Here is a 24,529-nt window from a genome sequence, read left to right as displayed (position 1 = left end):
ACGTTTTATCCATACCATAATATACCCAATAACAAAATAACAATTTAGACATCCTCATTGCAGTACCTATACGAAAATTTGGAGAAAATTTATTTGTTAAATCGCCTTCAAGATTTTTTCTGATTTTTTTATGCGCATGCGAAGTGATAAAATAAATCTGGAAAAGGAGCCACATTTTGATATAAAACGGAATCAAGAATCAAAGATAGTGGAGATATTTGTAGGTAATAAATTAAAAAGATTTTGTCATGAAGATACGTAATGATTGCAATATTAAAATGAATAAATTTTTCTCTTTATTCTTCAACAAATTTTTTTAGTACTTGCGAGACCACAGTTTTCCCATTATAAATAACTATAGCATTTTTTTATTGGAATTGAATGTATGAAAAAGAAAAACACCTCAACAGTCACTTTATTTCTTTCAAAATAGGATTTTTCATATACAAAAATTACGTAATCAATTTAAAACTTAAGTAGACTTGAAATATTCTTTTGATCCTTGTGGATCAGGTTTGATGGTTTTACCACCCTTCTGCCAGTTGGCCGGACAAACTGAAAACAAACAAAAAAATCAATATTGACAAGCACTTAGATATAACTTTCAGTTATTCTCATAATTTTCAAAGAAAGCTCATTAACAACGCCTAAATTCTCATCTACAATTAATTATAAGATATAAAATGTTCAAACCATACCTTCACCATGTTCATCATGGAATCTTATGGCTTCGATAATTCTCAATGCTTCATCAATGGACCTCCCGATAGGCAAATCATTAACAGCCATTTGTCGGAGAATACCATTGGGGTCAATAATAAAGGTACCTCTTAAAGCAATACCTTCTTTTTCTAATAGTACATCATAATCTCTGGCTATTGTTTTATTTATATCTGAGAGTAATGGGTATGATATTGGACCTAAACCACCTTCCTAAAAAGAGGATTATAACTAATAATTTTCATTAGATAAAGGGATTTCTGCAATATAAATGATTTGAGCAGAAATGAATAAGAATTACTATTCTTATTTCACAAGTTGAATTTTTATTCATACTAACTTTGGGGGGCGTTTTGATCCATCCTAAATGAGAGTAATGTGAGTCAATAGAGCATCCTATAACTTCTGCATTCAGTTTCTTGAACTGATCATATTTTTCCTGAAGAGCCCTCAATTCTGTTGGACAAACAAATGTGCTGAAAAATAGTACCACTTATAATCTCTACTTACTTCTCTCCAAGTTATACTTACAAATCTAGTGGATAGAAAACTAAAACAACATATTTTCCCTTAAAATCCGACAGCTGAATTTCCTTGAAGGTTTCTCCAACAACAGCTGTACCCTTGAAGTTAGGAGCCGGTTGCTGGACCCTCGGAGCATAAGCAGTTGAGGCTAAAATTAAGATCACTTTTCATCAAGTTCTAAACGTGGTCCTTTCTTATTCAATTAATACTTACCTAATGAAAAACTGACAACCGAGTTCTGTACCTTGGTGATGTTTGAAGAAGCCCTGAGCACCTGAAATCAAAGTCATCGTTGAAACGTAAAAAATATTGCACTCATACTCATTTGGTTAATTTCGAAATAAATTATTCATTTTTCGTACTAATTTGAAAGTATTGAATTGATAGGATTGGTTTATCATTGAACTTACAGTTCGGCTCAATTTATTGAAAATTCCTGACATTTTACGAGATGCTTTTATGTGTAAACCCAAAACTGAAAAACAGGATTTCCAAATTCCATAAATAGAATTATTGATAAAAATGTAATCGCGATGAATGAAATGAAACGTCTTGTCATATTTCGACAATAAAGATAACTGTTAATCTTGATAGAAACCTGTTTAATAATAATAGAAACCTGTAAGACATTCTAGAGATCTGTAAACTACTATAGAAACCTGTAAATTACCATAGAAAGCTATAGGAAACTGTAAATTTTTATAGAAACCTGTAAATTACCATAGAAACCTATAGGAATCTGTAAATTTTTATAGAAACCTGTAAAAAACAGATTAGATATTCTTGTCTCCGCTTTCTGCAATAGATGGCAGCATATGTGCTACAACAATTTAATTACAGAAGAATCTCTGATTACAGTGAACTCACTTCTTTATCGAGTTCCATTAAACTCTAAAAGAACTTTTTTGAGTTGAGTTCACAACATTTGTTGTGAGTTGTTACTCTTTGGTATTATAACCAACGCACCTCTTTTTATATTCATAATTCATATGAACGTTCTTGATTTTGTTTGACCAGAGAGAAGAGACTCTATCCTCTCCTTAGAGATAGCTGATACCTTCGCAGAAATAATTTTCCAAAGGAAATTTATCATTCATCCATAAATTTACAATCTCCTTTTCCACTCCAATCCAATCTCCACTTTTTGAATATCATTTTCTTCATTTCATTACAACGCCATCTGAATGATGTATAAGCACCAATCGGATTCTCACTGCGTCTGCAGATGGATGATGGCTACCTCAAGCATAATGGACATAAATACTCAATGATTCAACGTAGCAATTCGGGTGTGCCAACTTCTTTACTCTCAAACCTATGCAAGTGCAACAGCAAAGTTTATTTGAACGTTGAAAATCCTCCCTGAAATCCAACGCAGCCATAATCTGTGCAGATATCTTTCCACCGTTAAATAAATACCAAAACGCCAAGAAGTTCGCCGATCTAATTATCTAGTCGATATCACCCGCCTTGGAAAATCCCCAAAAAACCATCGCAACCCCTAAAGCGCGGCTGTTACGAAATGGAAGGTGCTGATTTTTCTCCGGCTGCTTAGACGAAATGGCGCAGCTCTCAAAACAGAAGGAGGCAAATTGCTCTTCGCCCGGATTTTACATTTGAACACACGGTTCGGTGGCTGAGATCCCGCCTCGACTTGGGGGTGGTGTGAGAAGTTATTAACGTTAAAACGCCGCCCGCAAACCGAACCGCGAAAATAATATGGTCTAGTTTAGGGGGCCGTCCCAGGGGGCCCATTTGTGCAACGGAATCGTAATGCATTTTCCTTATATAGCGTTTTTTATTATGTCTATCGTTTCGCTCGACTATGCCAAAATGGCGACAATATTTGATATCGTTGCCGGGGGTTGCTCTCGCTCTATATCTTCTCTATATCTCTCAGATAAATTGCTTCGGGAATAGCTTCGCTCTCCGGTGCCGCTTCCTCGAATATTTCATCTGGGTAACGTCTTTCGGTTATTTTATTATAACTTTTTCGCACACGTTGAATTTCTCGAAAAACACTCGATTAAATGATAAAAACTGCGTTAAGAATTCCAGGAAATTGTTTGATATTGTATTTAAAAAAAAATAGAGTGACACCTCGTGAGTATCCATCAAATTATTTATACAGCCACCCTGATTTTTTCACAATGACAAAATTTTTGTTGTAGCAATTAATGATGTTCAGATTTCTAACAAAAAGCAAACTAATCGCTTTCTCACTCTCTCAAATTAAACAAAACTAAAACTTAGTGTGGGTTAAAAGCACATTACGGAAATGACTAGGAACACAGAAGGTTTTCAAGTCGTTAGAATAGATTCAGCGAATCGTGATATATCGATGATCTTCGAGTAGGGCACACGATATTTTGCAGACCCTGTGTATTGAACCCACAATACCACATCAATTCAATGGGCAGTATCTAACTTTGAAGTTATTATTAAGTTATTGAGGAAGGTGAGAAATTTATGAATGTTATAATTGATTATGCAGGAAATCATTATAAACAAAAATGGAGTTGTCATCGCTTCAAGTAAAAACGGCTGAACTGATTTTATTAAATTTTTTCTTAAACCTTCCTCGTTCTTCGTAGAAGGCTATAAAGAAAGAAAAGTTGGGAAAAATTGCCTGAGAAACTCATTTAAATTTTGAGCGCAAGTGTATGTTGGATAGTCTACACTCCACAGACAAGTAATTGACCCTTGCTGGCTGTTGACATCTGAAAAATGAACATAAATTGATCTAAAGTTTCTTTCTTTTTCAAAGTTCAGCATATTGATTATCAGTTAATTAATCATTGTGAGTCTTTCAAATAATGCACGAACCTTCAAAACGTTATTTGAGACTTAGAGCCAACTACTCAGAGGGATTTTTTTTCTGGAAACATTGGAGAATGGCTTTTTCTCTTCGAGGTTCTTGAAAAATTTCACCATAAATCTATAAATTTTGGGAAAATAAACTGACAAATCTATCGTTTTTGCCATCTGTCAACGAGCCCCAGCCGCAGAAAAACATACATGCGCCGAATACTTGGAACCATCGGCCGCCGTTACACGCCGATGTAATCTACAGGGCGAAACTAAAATCAATTATCCCAAGCACCTGGCAATATGAAATAAATAGTAGGCTCTGTATTATCCCTCGCCGTACTATAATAAAATGTTGCCATGTAGATGGCACCTAGATACAGCCGGAATCAGATAAAATATAAATGAGTGTTAAATGCGGTCACGTGGCCGCGTTTGGTGGACGGGAAGCGGATGCTTCGGTCGGGGGTTGGTATGTAAACTTGAAAAATTGGGGCGAGGGTCCGTTTGGCAGTGTGAAATTAATGGCTTATTCATGGGGCTATGAGGAGGTAATTTGAACTACCTATTCGCAAAGTGTACTTTACTGCGATGATGAGTGAGCGGAAATTAGCACTTTTACCGCACTAGTGCGTAATTGGAAATGAGGAATAGGGAATAATCCTTCTGAAGAAAATGATGTATTTTTATGAAAAATAAAAATGGGTATTTAAAATTCAAAGCGTTTTGTTCCTATTGCACAAGTTGGCAACATCGACTGAAATATTCGTTGATAATAAAGAACAACAAATACACTATCTGGATGAGATAGACAAAGATGGCTGTCTATGAAATCTGCGACAAACGAGGAAGGTCGTAAAATTTTATGGTATTTTTAATTAATTAATTGAATTATTAATTGTAATCCAAATGCAAGATCCAAACAGGATGATAGCTATACGTGTAACAAACCTAGAGTCAACGTGAGATGGTAACGTTGCTATGAAACTAATATAAAACGCATTTCCTACAGACATTTTGTCTTTTATTCAACGATAAATAACATTAGCCTTACTTGAAAACTGCCTACTATTCTCCCACAGAGAGAATAGCATGTGAAACCTCCACAAAACCGAAAATTTCCTCAACAAGACACCCGAACATCGAAAAATCGTTATCTAGGACCCCACAACCATCCTGCCATAGTTCCAAATGATTTTTTCTATCTCATAGTGGAGATGAAAGAAGCCATTTATCCGGATATTCGCCTCCCCTATCTGCAGCGCCAACCATTTATGTATGACTTTTTATTACTTAATTCTTGAATAGGAAATCCCTTGATCATTTGCAGTGGAGGACGATGATGAATCTTTTTGTATTCGGATAAAAACGCCCGACTAAGGGGGCCAGCAGCCGATCTGACGGCCCTTTTGTCTATCAAACAGAGACCGCATGTGGTACGTGAAACATGAAAATTAAAACCAGCGCAATTTAACGTCGATCAATCTTGATCGAACTCAAGGGTGGAATCTGTTCCTTAATTTGGACTGAACAACCATGCAGGAAATCCTGCATGGAGATTTGGAATACGAAGAAGTACCTGAAAAACAAGGTTAGCAGACGTTTTTCATCCTTATTTCTTATAACGTTTTGTAAAAATTCTTCATACGAGGATGTATTGATATCTAGTTTGCCTAGACCAGTTCCATGAATGAAAAAAATATTGCGTTACCATAGAAACGAACAATAACTCATTAGAAGTGTCAGTGTGAAGTTTGAGATCAAAAGAGTAAATCAGAGTTACGCAATAAATTAAAAGAAAGAAGATGTCCACCGAAATTGTGAAATCGAAAAATTGGAGTATCGAGCCATCATCAAGTACCTGTATTTAAAAGGGTTAAGAGGTAAGCAGATTTACGAAGATATGCTTAATACCCTTGGTGATCAATGTCCTTCGTATGTTAAATTTTCCTTTGAAGATGATGACTGATCGGGAAGGCTAGTTTCTGTGTCAGTCCCCGAAAATATCGATGCAGTTCATGACATGATTTCATCAGACCGTCGAATTGGGCTAAAACAGATATCTGAAGCACTGAATATTTCATACGAACGCGTTCATCATATAGTTCACGTCAATTTGGATATGAGAAAAATTGCTGCAAATGGATCCCAAATGTTTTAATGTTGACCAAAAGCGTAGGGTAGAAGCATCGCGTTCGATCTGTGCTCGATTTAAAAACGATGTTAACTTCTTAAACCGAATTGTTACTATGGATGAGACTTGGGTACATTTCTACGATCCAGAAATAAAGCAACAATCGATGGAATGGCGACACTCTGATTCTCCAAGACCTAAGAAGTTTCGTGTCCAAAAATCTGCTGAAAAAGTTCTTGCTTCAGTTTTTTGGGATTGCCATGGAGTAATCAAGATTGATTTTTTGGATAAGGCTAGAACAATAACTGGATATTACTATTCGACATTACTGACCACTCTACGGGAAAAAATTGAAGAGAAAAGACGGGGAGAGCTATCCAAAGGTGTTTTGTTTTTGCAGGACAACGTCCCAGCATGCTCAGCATCTGCTCTTTTTCAGTGGAACCTTTTCCATGTAGTGGTCCTGACGATGGCAAATTTGTTAGATCGTAACATTTCATCCCCAATGGCCATATGAATGAACCTTCCTGAATCTTTTTAGTGAAAATTGTCTTTAATCCAAACTTAGTCACCAGAATCTTCGAGCTCGGTTCTGATGTTCTTTCCGTAGAAATTAAATGAGGAATGTTTCATCAATTTAACGAATGGAGCGAAGATTACATCGTTCTTATGTCAGTAATCACTTAGGTACACCCGAACCTGAGGAATATCATAATCATCTCCATATCCCATTGAAACTTGAAAGCTTTTGAAGTCACCCCCACCCCCCACCCCTCCGACGTACGCCCAAAGGACGCGGCGGTCCTAATGTTCCCGACATATAGATTAAATGTGTCAAAGAAGGTTTAATTTTCAGGGAAATTTTTCACCGTAAGGTTTCTTACTTTTGTGTAACGCCAGATCAGTAAGCGCATATATAGCGAAACTCGGCTGAAACGGTTTTTGTCTCCGCGTTCCTCTGATGTCTGTTGATGATTTGTTCCTGCTCAAATGACTGTGAAGTCGAGAGTTCGCGGAATTATGATTAAAATTGCTATATACATGTTTGCATGCTCTCATTGCATTCGTCTTTGTGTTCAAGTTACCAGACATATGAAGAAAACGCGACAGGGTTGGATTCGTCGACTGTTACAGAAATATTTCTTTTACATTCTTGTGAGGTTGTTACTAGAAATGAGAACCATTTCATAGGTTTCATTTGAACATTTAAACTGCGTGTAACACTCTGTATACAGGGTGAGTTTTTGACTCGTACAAGTATTTTAACAGTAGATTCTTGAGGTCAAAAGGAACACTTTTTTCTTATACCATTTTTTCCGATTCGGCCCTGATAAAAATATATTGCCATTTCGAGTTTTCATAATGAGCTATGCCAAAACCGTTGGAGAAACAAAACTCCCTTGAGAATAACTAGCTAAATCTATGACACTACACATCTATGGATCTTTTAAACATAGTTGCATTCCGCCAAAGTACCTAATTTTTCAAATTTTACACATTCTTTTTAATTTTTGAACATCAAATTACTCGAAAACGGCGCATTATACGAGAGCCTACCTTAGAACCAAACATAATTTCAATGTCTAAATATTTTATTACTCAACATATCCTCCTCTTAGTAGGATACATTCATTACAGCCAACCTGCAACGTCTCTAGACCTTTCAAAAAAAATCTTTCCTCTTGCTCTGCAAACCAGACATCCACAGTTTTTATTTCCTCCTCGTTGGAAGAAAATTTACAACCTTTTAAACATGTTTTCAGTTGAGGAAAGAGATGATAGTCGAATTGAGTCAAATCTGGTGAATAAGGGGGGTATTCTAGTAATTCAAACCCTAAATTATGCATGGCAACATGAGATTTGAGTGCGAGGGGTTGTCGTGCAAAAACAAAACACCTTTGGATGGTTTTCCGCTTCTTTTCTCTTTAATTTTTTCCCGTAGAGTGCTCAGTAATGTCGAATAGTAATCTCCGGTTATTGTTCTACTTTTATCATTGAACTCTAAAAGAGTTCAATGACCCTTATCCAAAAAATCAATCATGATTACTCCATGGCAATCCCAAAACACTGAAGCAAGAACTTTTTCAGCAGATTTTTGGACACGAAACTTCTTAGGTCTTGGAGAACCAGAGTGTCGCCATTCCATCGATTGTTGCTTTGTTTCTGGATCGTAGAAATGTACCCAAGTCTCATCCATAGTAACAATTCGGTTCAAGAAGTCTACATCGTTTTCAAATCTAGCACAGATCGAACGCGATGCTTCTACCCTTGCACGCTTTTGGTAAACATTCAAACATTTGGGGATCCATTTTGCAGCAATTTTTCTCATGTCCAAATTGACGTGAACTATATGAGGAACGCGTTCGTATGAAATATTCAGTGCTTCAGATATCCGTTTTAGCCCAATTCGACGGTCTGATAAAATCATGTAATGAACTGCATCGATATTTTCGAGGACTGACACAGAAACTGGCCTTCCCGATCGGTCATCATCTTCAATGGAAAATTTACCTCTTTTGAAGCTTGCAGTCCAATTTCTCACTTTCGCATACGAAGGACATTGATCACCAAGGGTATTAAGCATATCTTCGTAAATTGGCTTACCTCTTAACCCTTTTAAATACAGGTAATTCATGATGGCTAGATACTCCAATTTTTCGATTTTTACAATTTCGGTGGACATCTTCTTTCTTTTTATTTATGGCGTAACTGGTTTACTTTTTTGACCTCAAACTTCACACTGACACTTCTAATGAGTTATTGTTCGTTGCATGGAACTGTTCTAGGCTAACTAGATATCAATACATCCTCGTATGAAGAATACTTTTATGTTACAAAACGTTCAAATAACATTATTAGAAATCGAAGACTCGCCCTGTATAATCATAACTAAGGTAAACTTTGAGGTTCACCTTCTGTCTACGAGTGTCCCAACCGAAGACTTAGTTTAAATTTTATTCTGCAGATTTTTCAAAATACCCAATTTTCTCTAGATCTCTAGATGGAGATGGAGCTCCTCCATTTCAAGGTTCAATTTTAAAATACAGACTTAATGTATAATAATAAAACGAATTCCATAATGAGGACAATAAACTTGATTAGTCAATCAATTAACAGCTAAGCCGGTTCCATGTGCCTTTTTATCAGGATCCGAGATCTGGAGTAGATCTCAAGTTTCTAACAGCAGGTGCGCGCTTCCCTGTTTATTTAGGGGAGAGTACAACGTTGGAGGGTGCCTATTGAAGCTTTTAATAGGGAGCACAGATTAATCTGCGGACCTTAGTGATCTTTCTTTTAGTGAGTGCATCATGTCCATTATAAATGACTCTTCTGCCACAGGGGAGTCCGAACTGCCAAACCCCCAGCACAGATTTAAACATATCGTTGGTTATTACTCAATTACATGCTGGTATCTTCGATCATTGCTGTCAATACAAGTTGGATTGTTCATAAAGCATTGCTGATCTCAAAATTCATCACGTTTAAGGATAAGGATAATTAACTGAAGGACATCATCACATTCTTATATTTCTTTATTAATTAAGGTAATTGTAATTTGAAAGATAAAACTTCAAACGTTCAAATCTTCCCAATCTTCTTGCTCTTGAGGCATTGTGAAAATAATTCCACCTTGTGGCAAATTCTCGATACATTTTTTGGTCAATGGATTATCTGTCAGGTTCAGGTTGCTTAAAAATGTTGCGTTCCTCAAATTCTCGTGGTCGATATCTGAAAGACGAATCATGAGACCATCACATCATGAAACTGAAAAAAAATACGCACCTGTTATTCTGTTTTTGCTAGCATCAAGTTCCTTCAGGCAAGGTAACCTATAAACACATTCTGGTATTTCTATGAAGCAGTTACTGGAAATGTTCAACCTCTCCAGGTGTGCCAAGGCAGAAATTTCGTTTGGGAGTGAAGCGATCTGGTTCCTGGATATGTCCAGATCTTGGAGAAGGCCGAATTTCACAACCAGTCTGGGGGAAATCTTTGTGAGTACGTTTCCGCTGATGTTGAGAGTTTTAACTTCCGTTTCTTTCATCAGATGGTACACCCCTTCGGCTATGTGTACCATCTGGCAATCCGAAAGATCTGGAAAGATTGTTTTGAAACAAATATCGATTTAGAGATATTTTGGGAGGAAAGTGCATGTTTCTTGGGATTTTGTTCTTCACCAACTGTTAAACAAGGGTTCATGTTTACATCATTCCTCAGAATAGTGAGGGTTTGACGACTGATGATATCTAAACAATATGAGTAATTCAATCATCCAATTTAAGGTTTTGGAGTTGGGTTCAGACTACTTCATTTGAGAATGAATTAGAAGAATATTTTTCTGAAAATGTATCAGATATTGGAGGAGAAAACTCATAAAATGAGTGTAGATCTCACCATATTTTAATTGGAGTATTTTTCAGGCAACATTTGCCTTAGAAAGAGGATTATGTTAAAAGTGTACATTGAAAAGTCTCAATTCTCATGAAATTCAAAGTAATAAAGAACTTTCAGGTGTCAAATTGGTCGAATCACTCTATCATGAAGTAACCACGTAGGAATTTATCCCAGGTAAAAGCAGCCTACTCCGGTTCTGATTTCTGAACACGTCGATAAGGAAGGAAAATGAAATTCCTCCACATTGGATGTACAGATGGCAGCAAAGTTGCCTAGGAAATCGAAGGATTCAAGAGCAGTTTGTGCTTGATTAGGCAGGTTAATACATGGTTCAAAGTACGGTGGAAGAACATATACCTAAATGTTGCGTTTGCATAGCCTCTTCACATCGGTAAATAATTCGAGCAACTCCACTTGCCATAATTATTTAAATAAACTCGGTTCAACACACTATAGCAAGCAACCGCAGTCACGTTTCTGTATGTTATTTCTATTAATAAGCTCACCTAGGGAAAAGATGGGTTTGGACGGAACTGAAGTCGGACAGGGGCGGATTCAGGACGATATGTTTCTCAGTGTCTGTTGAATCAGATGAGTAATAGCAGGTTTTCGCATGTCTTCGTCAAAAAAGACATCGAGGATGTCTGAGAAATCAGCGAAATGAACAAGGGGTCAACAAGGCTTTTAGTCTAGTTTTGTTTGAAATAGTATTCAACTCAGTGAAAGTAGTATGTCTTTCCTCTCAATAGTGTGAGTCTTTGACTCGTACAAATATTGTAACATTAGATTCTTAAGGCCAAAAGAAATACTATTTTCTTTTACCATTTTTTCCGATTCGGCTCGGTTCAAAAGATACAGGCTGTTGAAAAACCATAAAAAAAATATTTTTAGTTTTATCTCACAATCGGTTTCATCGAATGAAATGAATTTCAGAATATAGTTTTTCATTTATTTGATAAATCTTTTTCGACCACAAGATATCACCCAGGTCTTCCAGTTTTCTCAATATGATCATTACGTACCATAAAAAAACCAAAAATGGGGTATTTTCCTTAATTTCAAAATATATGTTGTTAAAATCTTTATACCTCAAATATATCGAAATATATTTTTTTCGAATTTTATCATATTGCATTTTGTCTTTATTCACTGATTCTGATTTTAGAAGTGCTCTCTTATGAACATTCTACGTCATTTTCACAATCCGCCAACGCTCTTTGAGTCAATAATGGTCATGAAAGTTTTCTGATCAACATAGACGTAATAAATATCAAGTTTTGTGATCAAATTTGACGAGAAAAACAAACAATGACACAAAATGTCATCGGTTTTAAGAAAGTATAGACACGGATTACAGAAACAATTTTATGCAATCTGTGGATATCTTCTTGATCGGTTCCGCTGTTGTCGAATTAACAAAAATTACTAGACTTTAGTAAAGGCATTCTACGTCACAAGCTTTCACATATTCGAATGTTTACTAAGTTTCGAAGGGTGTATTTCTGAAATTTCTGAATTCTGAAGCGAATCTTTCAGGTGTTGGATAACTAATGGAGAAGGGTTTCCATAAATAATCTTAAATTCGATTTTGGAGTTTTAGGAAACTTGCCCATTCAAAGAACCCAACTCATGAAACTAATGAATATTTGAACGTTTTGTCAAATGAAAGTATTCTTCATATTTTCTTGTAAATGCGCCGTTTTCGAGTAATTTGATGTTAAAAAATTAAAAAGTATCTGTGAAATTTGAAAAATTGGGTACTTTGGCTGAATACAACCCAGTTTAAAAGATCCACAGATGTGTAGTGTCACAGATTAAGCTAGTTATTCTAAAGGTAACTTTGTTTTTACAGGGGTGGCATGGCTCATTATGAAAACTTAAAATGGCTACATCTTTTTATCAGGGCCGAATCGAAAGAAATGGTATAGAAAAAAAGTGTTTCTTTTGACCTCAAGAATCTACTATTTGTGTGGGTCAAAGACTCACCCTGTATAATTAAGCTGTTAAGCCAACTGATGGTACGCAAGAATTATTCCATTTCATCGGGAATAATAGAGTTTATCAAGAAATATTCGTTCACTATTCTGTCTACCTACCCTTCATTTGCGCTTTTCATAGAACCACACCACCATTTTTATGGCATACGAATCAAAAAGCGCAGTATATTTCAGTTTGAGAGAAGGGTCGTAGATCTCCATATCGGAAATAACAGCGATTCCATTTTTTCTAGTAACCAATCACAATTTGCATTCCCAAGGCCTAATTGATCATGATGCCAAAAAAGGCGCGGCGACGTCCCTCTATCGGTAAAAAAACGTATCGGCGAAAATAATAGCGAGACCGTGTAATATTGTTATGAAAAACCGTAAATATATCAATGTAGGTATCGAATATCCGCCTGGAAGCAGGGCGCTTACTAGGAATAGAGTTGTGTCAGCTAGTAAAACGTGGTTTATGATTTGAAACGCGATGGTCCAGATGTCTATGGATGCTGTAAATCGTCCTCGATGCGCCGTAAATCGTGATGGATTATCCCGATGTCAGGCGGGGGCCGCTACATGCCGTACAGGCCCTAAAACATTGACGTTGCCGCCCTATCTCTAAATCCTGCTGATATTTCTGCAACTACATCTAGCCGGTGTAAAACACAGTCAGGCCGACGATGGATTACCTGCGAGTCTCCTCTGGAAAAAAAGAAGATACACGGACATAGTGCTGCGGAATTAGGATAGGATAGGGAAATGATGAAGCATCACCCTTCATCTGAACGCTGGCTGATATCTCAGATTCCACGAATTTTTGTGTAGCAGTCGTTTCGGCGGTTTTTCGAAGAAAAGTTCAGTTCTACATTGGGTGGGTTTTTCAGTTGCCATTGTGGTGATCTCCCGAAGAAAGCTAACCAAGAATCATTGAAACAATAATTGATTTCAATCTGGTTCTTAAAAGTAATATATCATTGTGGAATAAGTTTCCTCTTTTGAGAATCAAAAGAATCCCGAAGACATTGATATGTTTATATGTCTCTCGACCCGAATTTCACCTCCCTGCACTAGCAGAAACTTTTTTTTGTAGCTCGCTAGATTGCCATGCAATCTCTCTTGGTCTCTAAAAGTAGTTTGAAAGATGTTATAAGAAGAAATTCCTTGCTCCCTATTTAAATGTGAAGGGTTCAATCTTTGAGCTGAGTTTATGGATGCTTTTAGATTACATAGGTTCTTTATAAATGATAAACTCTACGATATTCAGTTATGAGCAGTATACTATCAACTTCTTTTTTAAAAATCATTAAGGAAGACAATGTAGTGATCAGTTTACAATGGAAAGCTTTTTATTCAACCTGAGCTGTGTTCATCAGCATCAATGGTTAGTTTAGGTTAGGTTTTGTAAGGATAGGTCAGGTTAGGTTAGATTATGTTTTTAGGTTAGGTTAGGTGAGGCTAGTTTGTGTTAGGTTAGATAAGGTGCCCCGTGCTCCCCCTGGGTGCGCCAATGGTGTGAGGAAGCCATCCTAGGTTGATACTGGATTAGGACTCTGGAACTGGATGGCGAGTTGTAGGCCTCAAAGCTCTGATGGGAGTCGAAAAGTGGCAATGCAACGAAAGTTGGGGATGTACAGATAACATCAATTATATTACTCAACACTTTGAATAGCATACACAAATTCTCCAACTTTAAAATCATTAAGAAAGACAATGTTGTGATCAGTTTACAATGTAGTGCTTTCTATTCAACCTGAGCTGTGATCTTCAGCATCAATGCTTAGTTGTTACTGTTAGTAGGTAGGAGGTTAGTTAGGTTAGGTAAGGATAGGTCAAGTTAGGTTAGATTAGGTTAGGTTAGGTAAGGTTTGGTAAGGTAAGGCTGGTTTGTGTTAGGTTAGGTAAGGTAAGGCTAGTTTGTGATAGGTTGAATAGAGTAATATTAGGTTTAGTATTGGTTGAGACCGTACAGTCAACATCAATCATATCTCTCAACGTGGAATAGCGTCCACAACTCACTGGAGTAAATACTTTGTTGGGTTAAAATTTTCTAAGAAGGTGATGATTCTTCGAACTTTTTAGGAAATTGGAAACAGCCTGCTGTAAAATATACATACAATATAGTTGTATTAGAGTATTTCCCATGAACAACTATGCCTTTTTGTCAAATTTCTCTGAGCCTCTTTTGAAAATAGAAAAAACATCTTGGAGAATAGTATTTTGAGGACAGCATACCCAGGAAAGGGTTTATCTTGAAAGAAGTCTTATCGTTTTTCGATGTAACATACGAAATTTCAGTGACACCTTGTAGATAAGTCTCAACAGTAGTTTGCAATCGAATGATATATGTAGAAATGATTCTTGAGAGTTTCAGAAATGCGACATAGCGATAATTTTTGAGAGTCAGGCTGAGATAAAAGCAATAAGCTCCCATATTGTCGATTCTAAGAAGATATGGGATTGCCAAAGGAACCTCAATGAATTAGGCAAGAGTAACCAGATCTGTTTAGCCTAGGTATCAAAGGCAATGAAGAGCCCAATACACTTACCAAGAAAGGAGGACAAATACCACTTTCTGGCCCAGAACTGGTATAGGAAAATGTACCAACAAGAAAGAGTTACAAGAAGGAAAAAACTGAATGAAGAATGATTCTGCCACAGGGCAGAGGTGTGAGGAAGCCATGCAAGAAACTGGATTAGGACTCTAGAACTGGATAGCGAGCTGTAAGCATCACAGCTTTGATGGGAGGCACAATAAGTCTAAAAGTGGCAATGCAACGAAACCCTCCTCAAAATCCACAATCTCCAACGTTTTCAGCACTGAACCGACCAAGTCACAAAGCCATCAACGCTAACCTCCTCAGATCCGATACGAAAACGGTACAGCCGACAGTATTGGCCATCCGAGAGCCGGGATGCTGGGGCAGGTTGCCACGCTGTAATCCCCGGACAATCTTTAACCGATAATTAAAACGAAAGTTGGCGCAGCAAGATGCGATCCCGAGACCGCAAGCCAACGGCCATTACCGACAACTGCGGGCTCTGGCGGTGACTCTACGGCCGCAAAACGTCCCAGGCGACTAATAAATTAATCAGCAGTGCCAGATACCGGCATTGAATCGCCTCCGCTTCCGCGAAGCGAATACTTTCAACATAAATCGGCCGGGAAAGCCTTTCTGAGTGTTACTTCCCATAAATATTGATGTATCGAACATTTGCTTCAATCGAAAGGTTTAGAGGAGTTGTGTACGAGGGCCCATGTGGCGGGACGCAAATTGATGAACGAGGAAAAAATACACGGCCGAAGTGGTTTTTCGTTCCATTTTAATTTAGTCTGATGTCTGGTATTTATAAGGGGAGGGAGCCACGAATGCATTTCAGGGATGGCACGGAGGAAACGAATCACCTAGTGAAATTTAAAAAAAAAAACAGTCTCACTCAGTCGAATCAGTAGGAAATAAGTATACTCCATTCACATTTATGTTAGCAGTCGGTTGGCCATGAAATAATTTTCTCAAATTTTTGTAACTAGAACGGAGTAAGGTTGGCACTCATGAAATGTCTTTAATGTCATAACGCCGTTGCCACAACTAAGATGTCTATACTGCATTCACATTTATTTTAGCAGTCGGTTGGCCATGAAATAATTTTCTCAAGTTTTTGTAACTAGAACGGAGTAAGGTTGGCACTCATGAAATGCCATTTATGTCATATCGCCGTTGCCACAACTAATATCAATTTTTATTACGAAAATGCCGAAAGTGATTGAAAAAAGAGACAGGGTTTCAGGATGTGCTATTTAGAATTCAGGTCCGCTCATTCAAATAGTTATACCCTGATATTCTAAAATCCACAATACGTCAGATGGTAGCGAAAATATTCAATGTAAGAGAATTCATATAATGTTTCATCTGAATCTAAACGACTTATATTTCAGCTGAATATTTCCACAATCAGAAAGATTGTGAATGAAGAGGATGACAAAGAATTTCCTTCTATTGCGAGACCCAAAAAAGTGGTGGCATTTGTGAATTTTATGTTTGAGTGAATTAATGCCAAAAGTTAACTACAGGATTTTCGATGAATGTCATCGTAGAATAAGTTCCCGAAAATTGATTTTTCTATTTTTCATTTGACTTGTCCTATACATTGTAAATGTCTTAAGGTACCAATAAATACCTAATTATTATTATTATATCAATGTATTAAGATGAACAGCCACAAATACGCGCCAGTTGTCTTGCTAAATATTTATTCATGTGAAATTTTTGTTCAAAGGTGAAGTTCATCTTGATTGAAACTTCCTTTAATTCCATTTACCTATATTGATGCAAGATGATTTTTGTTGAAGAATTTAACATTCTTGTAATTATTTGTTAATTCCTTCGGGAGATACCCATTCCAAACCATTCATATGCATTTCATCTTCGGGTTAATATTTTTGAAATCTACAACTGATGTAACGTATTCAAACTTTAGCCAAAGAAGATAACGAACATTAACTCTCCTCAAGCTAGTGCAAATTATGATATTATACCGATCTCTTGTATTTTCCATGCAAATAACTGGATTTGGTATGCCTTCAATCAGTTTATATAAACTTCAATTACGTTCGTCACATATTTTCCGAAGAGATTCGACATTGTGATAAAATACGTAATAACAGAAACTTTTACGTAGAACGGGCAACATAGCGTTGATTTAAAACCCAAAAATGTTTTGACAAGCTTCATAACACCACATTTTCGTACTATACAGAGTGAAATGTGTCAAATTTCCATGGCCAACCGAGAGCTAAAATAAAAGTGATTGGAGTATAGGTCGGTAGGGCAGGATACTTTTATAAAGGTAAAAATTATTTTCTATGTTTGCCCAGCTCATAATAAAACTTAAAATGGCTATATCTGTTTATCAGGGCCGAATCGGAAAGAATAGTATAGGAAAAAAGTGTTTCTTTTGACCTCAACAATCTACTGTTGAATTAATTGTACTAGTCAAAGATTCACACCTGAGAATGAGTCACGTAGTACCGGGACACCCTGTACACGGGTAAAAGTATGCCAAGTTTGAAACATCAATTACAAAATTGTTCCCGTTATTCGCCGAGATAAGATTCATGTATATTCAATTCCGATCAGCTCGCTCACGTCAGAACTGCCCTTTCCGCTACCGAAATTAAAAAAAAAATGATCATCGTCGAAAACACCCATCGGCATATGGCGGGGTCATAGATTATGCCCCGTGCAACATTTGGCGATATCAGATACAGGTAATTAGGACCTACCCCCGACTTGACATTAATTAAAATCGCCCTATCCGATAATTCTATCTATTTGCACTTTACGAAATATAACCAATTATAGAATCGGACCTCATAATTTGATTGTTCGCGAGATTAGAGGTCTTTATTTGACTTTCTTGGTGTGCCATCACCTGCCCCATGGGGAAGGGCTGGCGAAGGATGTGCAAGGATGTGAATTTTCGGGAACGGTGGTGTTTCAACAATTTGTTTAAGTATTTGCATTTCAGGTGTGAGGTCTTTGACCGGTGAGATGCCGACGACGATAAAGTTTCTGGTCTTGAATCTACCCTTGCACCCAAACTTGGCCTGGAAACTGAAGGTTTGGAACAATAAGAACACTTTTTTATTGAAGCTTGCTACAAGGCTAGACAGATTTTTAAAGGATCTTTTTAGGTTGCAGACTTTCTTCAATGCAACTCTTTTCTACAAAAAAATTTATCTCTGAAGACAGAGATAAATAAAGCTCAATGCAATAGGTGAAAAATGACCGGCTTTCGCAGAAACTACAGCACTTTTTTCAAATCGTGTTTCCAAGCTTTTTGGAGTACATCATCGATAGGTCACATAGGGAATACATTTGCATATAGGTTGAAAACCTCAAAATAAGACGAAAATTCGTCGTAGAGTTGATTATGGATTCATTCAACTTTTTCAATGTGGGACAGAGATAAATAAATGAAATTTTGCTGTGAGATTTTCCGAATATAGATGTATCTAGAATTCAATTTTTTAATCATCCTCCATAGCTACATAGGGATGTTATAGTAAAGGTATTTTCATATCCCACCATAAGTCTTCATTCATGCTTTGAATATTATCATTAAAAATATGCATTGAAGGTTGTATTTGGAATCCTGGACACTACGTTAAATGAGTTTTGAGTGAATCTCTATTTGAAAAATACCTCTCCCAAATTTCATTTCTTTATCGCTGGAAAAAAAAATTTATTTTGAGGTTTTCAAACCATATCCAAATTTATTTTCATAAATCCTGATACACCCTGTGTTATGTTGGGAAAGAGGAATCCATTTCTTAGTTAGATGAAGTTAGACTCAAACATAAAATTCTCAAATGCCACCACTTTTTTGGGTCTCCCAATAGAAGGAAATTCTTTGTCATCCTTTTCATTCACAATCTTTCTGATTGTGGAAATATTCAGCTGAAATATAAGTCTTTTAGATTCAGATGAAACATTACATAAATTCTCTTACATTGAATATGTTCGCTACCGTCTGACGTATTGTGGATTTTAGAATATCAGGGTATAACTATTTGAATGAGCGGACCTGAATTCTAAATAGCACTTCCTGAAACCCCGTCCCTATTTTCAATCACTTTCGGCATATTCGTAATGCCAAAAATTGATATTAATTGTGGCAACGGCGTTATAACATTAAAGATATTTCATGAGTGCCAACCTTACTCCGTTCTAGTTACAAAAACTTGAGAAAATTATTTCATGGCCAACCGACTGCTAAAATGAATGTGGATAGAGTAAACAGTAACGTAAAATTCGAAACTTTTGTGGTATCAGTGTAACATAATTCATTTTGGCCCTTACACTGGCAAACATTTGAAACAAAAATGCGTTCAAACCAATATGAAAACACCTGAATTTTTCTACAGCATTAACCTGCGGAAGGATAGGTCATGTACAAAATTTGTTGATTATATAGGAAATTCTTTAATGTGATTGTGTGATTCATTTATAGGATATCCAATAGTCACAAAAAATTATATACATCTACTGACAACATAATAAGCTTTATAAAATTTCAAATACTGACTACACCTAGTACCATCGAAAGGGACGAGTGACCAATATAACAATTAATCCTAATTAACCAGAGCCGTACTCATTTTTCCAGCTCGACGAAACGAGCCACGCGTAACAAAAGTAATCAATCAGCAGATCCTCAGAATTTCGGAAATAACCGATACCATCTATGGCGAATCCATTTAAATGAATGAATTAGGACCACACAAAGGGCCAGACCAATTTAGGTCTGTCGATTTATCAACTGGTGTAGAATTGCCAGGGGCTTGAATACATTGTGACTGTTTCAACGGAAATAATGAAAAAACAAAACTACCCTCCACCCCTTGTAGAGGCTGCATGACAAACGCATCAATAATAGATAAGAAGTTGCGTAATTTGAAATAAAAATTGACCTCTTGACATTTTTCACAAAACAGTGAATAGGTACCGAAGATATGCATTTTACTGTACCTATATACAGGGTGAGTCTTTGACTAGTACAAATATTTCAACAGTATATTCTTGAGGTCGAAAGAAACCCCTTTTTCTCATTACAATTTTTTTCGATTCAGTCCTGATAAAAAGATATAGCCATTTAAGTTTTCATAATGAGCTATGTCACCCCTGGAAATACAAAATTACCTTCAAAATGACTAGCCAAATCTGTGACAGTACACATCTGTGGATCTTTTAAATAAAGTTGTATTCAGCCAAAGTACCCAATTTTTCAAATTTCACAGATACTTTTTAATTTTTGAATATCAAATTACTCGAAAACGGCGCATTATACGGGAAAATATGAAGAATACTTTCATTTTATAAAACGTTCAAAGATTCATTAGATATCATCCAACTTAGTTTCAAGAGTTGGGTTCTTTGAATTTTTGGCATTTTTATGGCACGTAATGGTAATAATGGGAAAACTGGAAACCGGGGGTGATATCTTGTGTTCGAAAAAGATTTATCCAATAAGTAAGAAACTATATTCCGAAATTCATTTCATTCGACAAAACCGTTTGTGAGTTAGGACCAAAAATAAAATTGTTTTATGGTTTTTCAACAGCCTGTATCTTTTAAACCCAGCCGATTCGGAAAAAATGGTAAACGAAAAAACTGTTTCTTTTGACCTCAAGAATCTACTGTTAAAATATTTGTACGAGTCAAAGACTCACCCTGTATACTTGTCCACGAAAGTTAGGGAAGTTGAGAAATTTTTTGACCGTTCCAAAAGATGAAAAATCAAATGTTTCCCTTATATCTAAATCTGAATGGTTTTTTGCTTCTCGTGCGTTAACTTTTTCAGTTTCAGGCAATCTTTCTATGGGATCCGATGTACCATCGATGTTCAGTTTTAATTACTACCATTATAAGTGTAACCGATATCCATATATGAAATTGGATATTCGGTTTCGTTGGATAACGAGCGAAAACAGACCGATTCCTTCAAGTACGCGGTTTCAAACCGAATGCTTACCATAATTAATTGAAGGGTAGTTAAAAGTTGAAGATCAACTTTGTAAACTAAGACCGAATATTTCCATATTTCCATATTTCCATCAGACCATTTCAAATCAAGCGAATCGATCAGATATACCGTATTTTCCAAAGGATGGACAGAGGCCAGCTTTTAACAGTCCTCAGTGATTAATTCCTCAAATCTACATATCTAACAGCAATCGCCTAAGCCCTTAGGAGGCAGCTAGGCAGCATTTGAATAAAAAACGTGTTAAATTGCGAGGAAGAACGTGAGGAATTTTAAGTTGACACCGAGCTACGTTGACGACTAACCCTTAACTATGTTAATGGGGGTTATCTATTGTAATTAATTAAAGAAACAAAACTATTATTCAATCCTTCGGACCCAAGAGTCGGTTAAACTACGACAGTTATGGCCCAGCCAATGGTCCTTTTATTTTTCGAAGGGATGGCCAGTTGGTCAAAATAACGATTAGAAATAATGTCATTCGTCGAGTCGAGAAAAGCCCTATATTTTTATGGATTGGGGAAGTCAGAGAAAAATTTTTTTTCAACAGACTTTATTTTTCAGGATTCATTATTTGATGATTCGGATCACTCTACCAGTCTGGTCCGAAAGACACTACAATTTTTCGAAAATGACCTTCAAAAACTGCCCATCTCTTCGAATAGCTTAGTCGTCATTTCCATGGAAACCTTTTAAGCCTAAAATGCATAGTTTTTAGATTTCGCGCACAAGAGTATTTTCAGTTTGTTCGTGCAAGTTTTACTGAAGAATCCACTTTTAGGAAAATGTCTGACAATGTGAATTGGTACAGATTTTAGCGGTTTTGGAATAGGTACTCATCTCCAGCGAATTATACGTGAGCTGGGGCCATAATTTGACGCTCCTCGAATCTAAGTAGAGCGTGTCCGGGCCAGCCTATCATGCGCCACAATTTGTGAACTAACACCTCAATTTTCACGTTTAATACACGGGGCTTTTTAATTTTCGAAACCATATAATGACGCCATTAATATTAATTAAAACTTCACTTCCATCAGCTGCTCCGGCTACAGAAGGTTGTCTTCCGAATGTAAATCAGACTCCGTTGATAAAATTCTAATTTATGAACGCCCTTAACATCCCTATAATTGCAGGTTTCGGTGGTAGTATTTGTTTTATATATTTTTTAATAACGGTTGGTCGGCCTTTAACGGAATGGTTTTCACCCTAAATCATATCTTCGTTCCGCTTCTTGACAGTGTCTGGGCTTTCTGATAATTTAGGTTATAGGATATTTTGGTGTATCTCTCTATTGCACACAAGTATATTGCATCATTTTGCAATCCTTGGAATGTCCCTGACTCTCAAATCCAATTGATAAAAAGAAAATTTATATTGAATTTTCGAGGTCAGTTTTGACATTATTCAGGCGTTTTTTAGTGTTTCCTGCAATATATTTATGGTTTCATCCATAGACTACTAATTTATTTATTATTAGACTATGGTTTCATCACAGAACGCCTCAACTACTAATGTGTTCTGTGATGAAACCATAGTCTAATAATAAATTATATTTATGGTTTCATCCATAGACTAATAATTTATTTATTATTATTATTATTGATGTTCACAGAACATCACAGAACACATTATTTGTTGAGGCGTTCTGTGATGAAACCATAGTCTAATAATAATAACGTAGGAAGCACGAAAAAAACGCCTGAATAATGTAACTCACCTTGAAAATTCAATATACATTTTCTTTTATATCACTTGGATTTGAGAGCCAGGGACCTTCCAAGGTTTGAAAAATGATGAAAGCAATCGAAAGGCATAAATATAATTTAAAAAAAATACGTTTCCATTGAAAGAATTTTTTTCTATTATTTACAAGGTTGGCAAACGTTCCTGAACTTGTCTATTGTTTAAAAATCGCGTTTTTTCCAAAACGTACAGCTAAAATAGTGCAGAGTTCCTATTTCCCTTCTTGTTATTATGTTAATTGACACTGGATTGATCTATATGTTTTCAAATTCGATTATAAATATGGTTAGTGATAATAATATGGTATACTGTTCAACAAGCATGGAATTCTACTTAATTCCACATTGCTTATAACACAAATTTGCATTTTATACATTTCGGAATTATTGTTGACCTTTGTCAGAACCTTAGAATAAACTATGTGTACGGTCAAACCTAATTGATGACCTGTTTTATCTTCCAACTTCCGAAACACAAAGAATAAAAATGAAAAATTGTTGTTTGTAGAAATTCCTTCTGCTTTAGAGAAAACGATTTGACTGTCGTTAATTTCACCCTATTCATATACCTGGGAGTGCAATTGTCGAACCTTTTGAGAAAGCAATAAAATTGATTCATCATAGCACTATAACTTTCATCATTCATCATTGTTGCATTACCTGAAATTTGGTAGTTTCTCCTGTTAACTTAGTGGAACCATCGAGGAGGAAATTGAAATCATAGAATACGAATCTCTGACACTTTGTTCTGAACGATTCCTTCCGGCTAGTGTCAAACAGTTCTTTGGAATTTTTTATATTATCTAGTCGAATAAGGAGAACACTATTCGGTTAGAAAATTAGTCGTACGTGGCAATCTAATTTGACGTCTTGATGAAAACATCCAATCAGGATGAGCTATTTTATCGTCTTACACTCCATATGTCACCCATCGATTTGTCGTATGTCATTATGACAGCAAGAATGGCGCGCAATTCAAATCTAGCGCTCTTCTCACCCTTCGACTTGACTGTTCGAAACCAATCGCATAAAAGTAAGTCGAACGGTTTTAAAGGCCGCGTGTTCTAGTCCTCAGATACCATCGAGATCTTATCGACGATAAGAGGGAGACCAACTAGGCATGTTAGGCTAATACGAGAGCAGGGGTCTATTAAATGATTATCTAAGCAAACAAAAATCATCTACTTAATTAGAAGGGCCCCCACCGGAAACCTGGTCGTGTGGACGAAATGCAACTAATGCGCATTTAAATAGTCGCTGTTTAGCGGATGTTACCAAATTATGGGGTTTTTGACTCTGCTGCCCTCTGGCAATGGCTCGTGGGCGTTGAGGGGTCAATATACTATATCATTTTTTTTAACGTTGGTGGACAATGTACCCCGCAATGGCACATTTGAAACCGTGAACAGTCACCTGACTCAAAGGTCTTCCAATCGAACATGCTGAATGTGAACTTTTTGATATCGTTTTTAACATGTAGCAGCACTCGAAAAATCCTTAAAAAAATGGGTTCAGTAAAAAATTCGTCCAGATCGAACGGTTGCGCCGAGATGGATGAAATTCTCAGATTTATTACTAGAAGAGTTGCTCTTTCAGAATATGTATCACATTTTCATCTACCGTTACTTTCATTGAGAGATAAACGACTCGAAAGCTGACCTTCGAAAAATCCTGAAAAAGCT

General features: G+C 36.5%; 2 protein-coding genes across 4 annotated transcripts in view; both read right to left on the bottom strand.

Moving 5' to 3' along the window:
* Nucleotides 1-397: 397 nt before the first annotated feature.
* On the bottom strand, nucleotides 398-1,796 carry LOC123313267 (peroxiredoxin-2-like). 2 transcript variants are annotated; one of them, XM_044898081.1, is made up of 6 exons: nucleotides 1,656-1,796; nucleotides 1,459-1,519; nucleotides 1,252-1,408; nucleotides 1,061-1,196; nucleotides 699-933; nucleotides 398-555 (listed from the first exon to the last, which is right to left on the bottom strand). In XM_044898081.1, the coding sequence occupies exons 1-6, from the start codon at nucleotides 1,686-1,688 to the stop codon at nucleotides 473-475; spliced, it is 705 nt and encodes a 234-aa protein (XP_044754016.1). In that variant the 5' UTR covers nucleotides 1,689-1,796; the 3' UTR covers nucleotides 398-472. The 2 variants fall into 2 exon arrangements, with proteins under 2 accessions (XP_044754016.1, XP_044754017.1); XM_044898082.1 differs by having other exon boundaries at nucleotides 1,252-1,393.
* Nucleotides 1,797-9,702: 7,906 nt separating this feature from the next.
* Nucleotides 9,703-24,529, bottom strand: part of LOC123312990 (leucine-rich repeat-containing protein 40-like) — a 25,322-nt gene continuing 10,495 nt past the window's right edge. Inside the window, exons 1-3 of one of the 2 annotated variants that reach the window (XM_044897641.1) lie at nucleotides 10,940-11,088; nucleotides 9,971-10,282; nucleotides 9,703-9,916 (exon numbers count right to left, since the gene is read on the bottom strand). In XM_044897641.1, coding sequence (XP_044753576.1) covers nucleotides 9,759-9,916; nucleotides 9,971-10,282; nucleotides 10,940-11,003 — 534 coding nt within the window. In that variant the 5' untranslated portion in view covers nucleotides 11,004-11,088 and the 3' untranslated portion in view covers nucleotides 9,703-9,758. Of the gene's footprint in view, nucleotides 9,917-9,970; nucleotides 10,283-10,939; nucleotides 11,089-24,529 lie in introns of those variants that run through there. The other variant, XM_044897642.1, reaches the window with a different exon arrangement.

Source organism: Coccinella septempunctata, chromosome 5 (genome assembly GCF_907165205.1).
Source record: "Coccinella septempunctata chromosome 5, icCocSept1.1, whole genome shotgun sequence".
Lineage (NCBI taxonomy): Eukaryota > Metazoa > Arthropoda > Insecta > Coleoptera > Coccinellidae > Coccinella > Coccinella septempunctata.
The sequence above is the reverse complement of the archived record's forward strand: the minus strand, read 5'-3'. Positions and strand labels throughout refer to the sequence as shown.

Coding starts and splice junctions, on each gene's coding strand:
- LOC123313267 (XM_044898081.1), bottom strand. CDS start 1,688: ATGTCAGGAATTTTCAATAAATTGAGCCGAACT. Junction 1,409..1,458: donor GGTTGTCAGTTTTTCATTAG/GTAAGTATTAAT, acceptor CTTGATGAAAAG/TGATCTTAATTTTAGCCTCA. Junction 934..1,060: donor GGATCAAAACGCCCCCCAAA/GTTAGTATGAAT, acceptor TCCTCTTTTTAG/GAAGGTGGTTTAGGTCCAAT.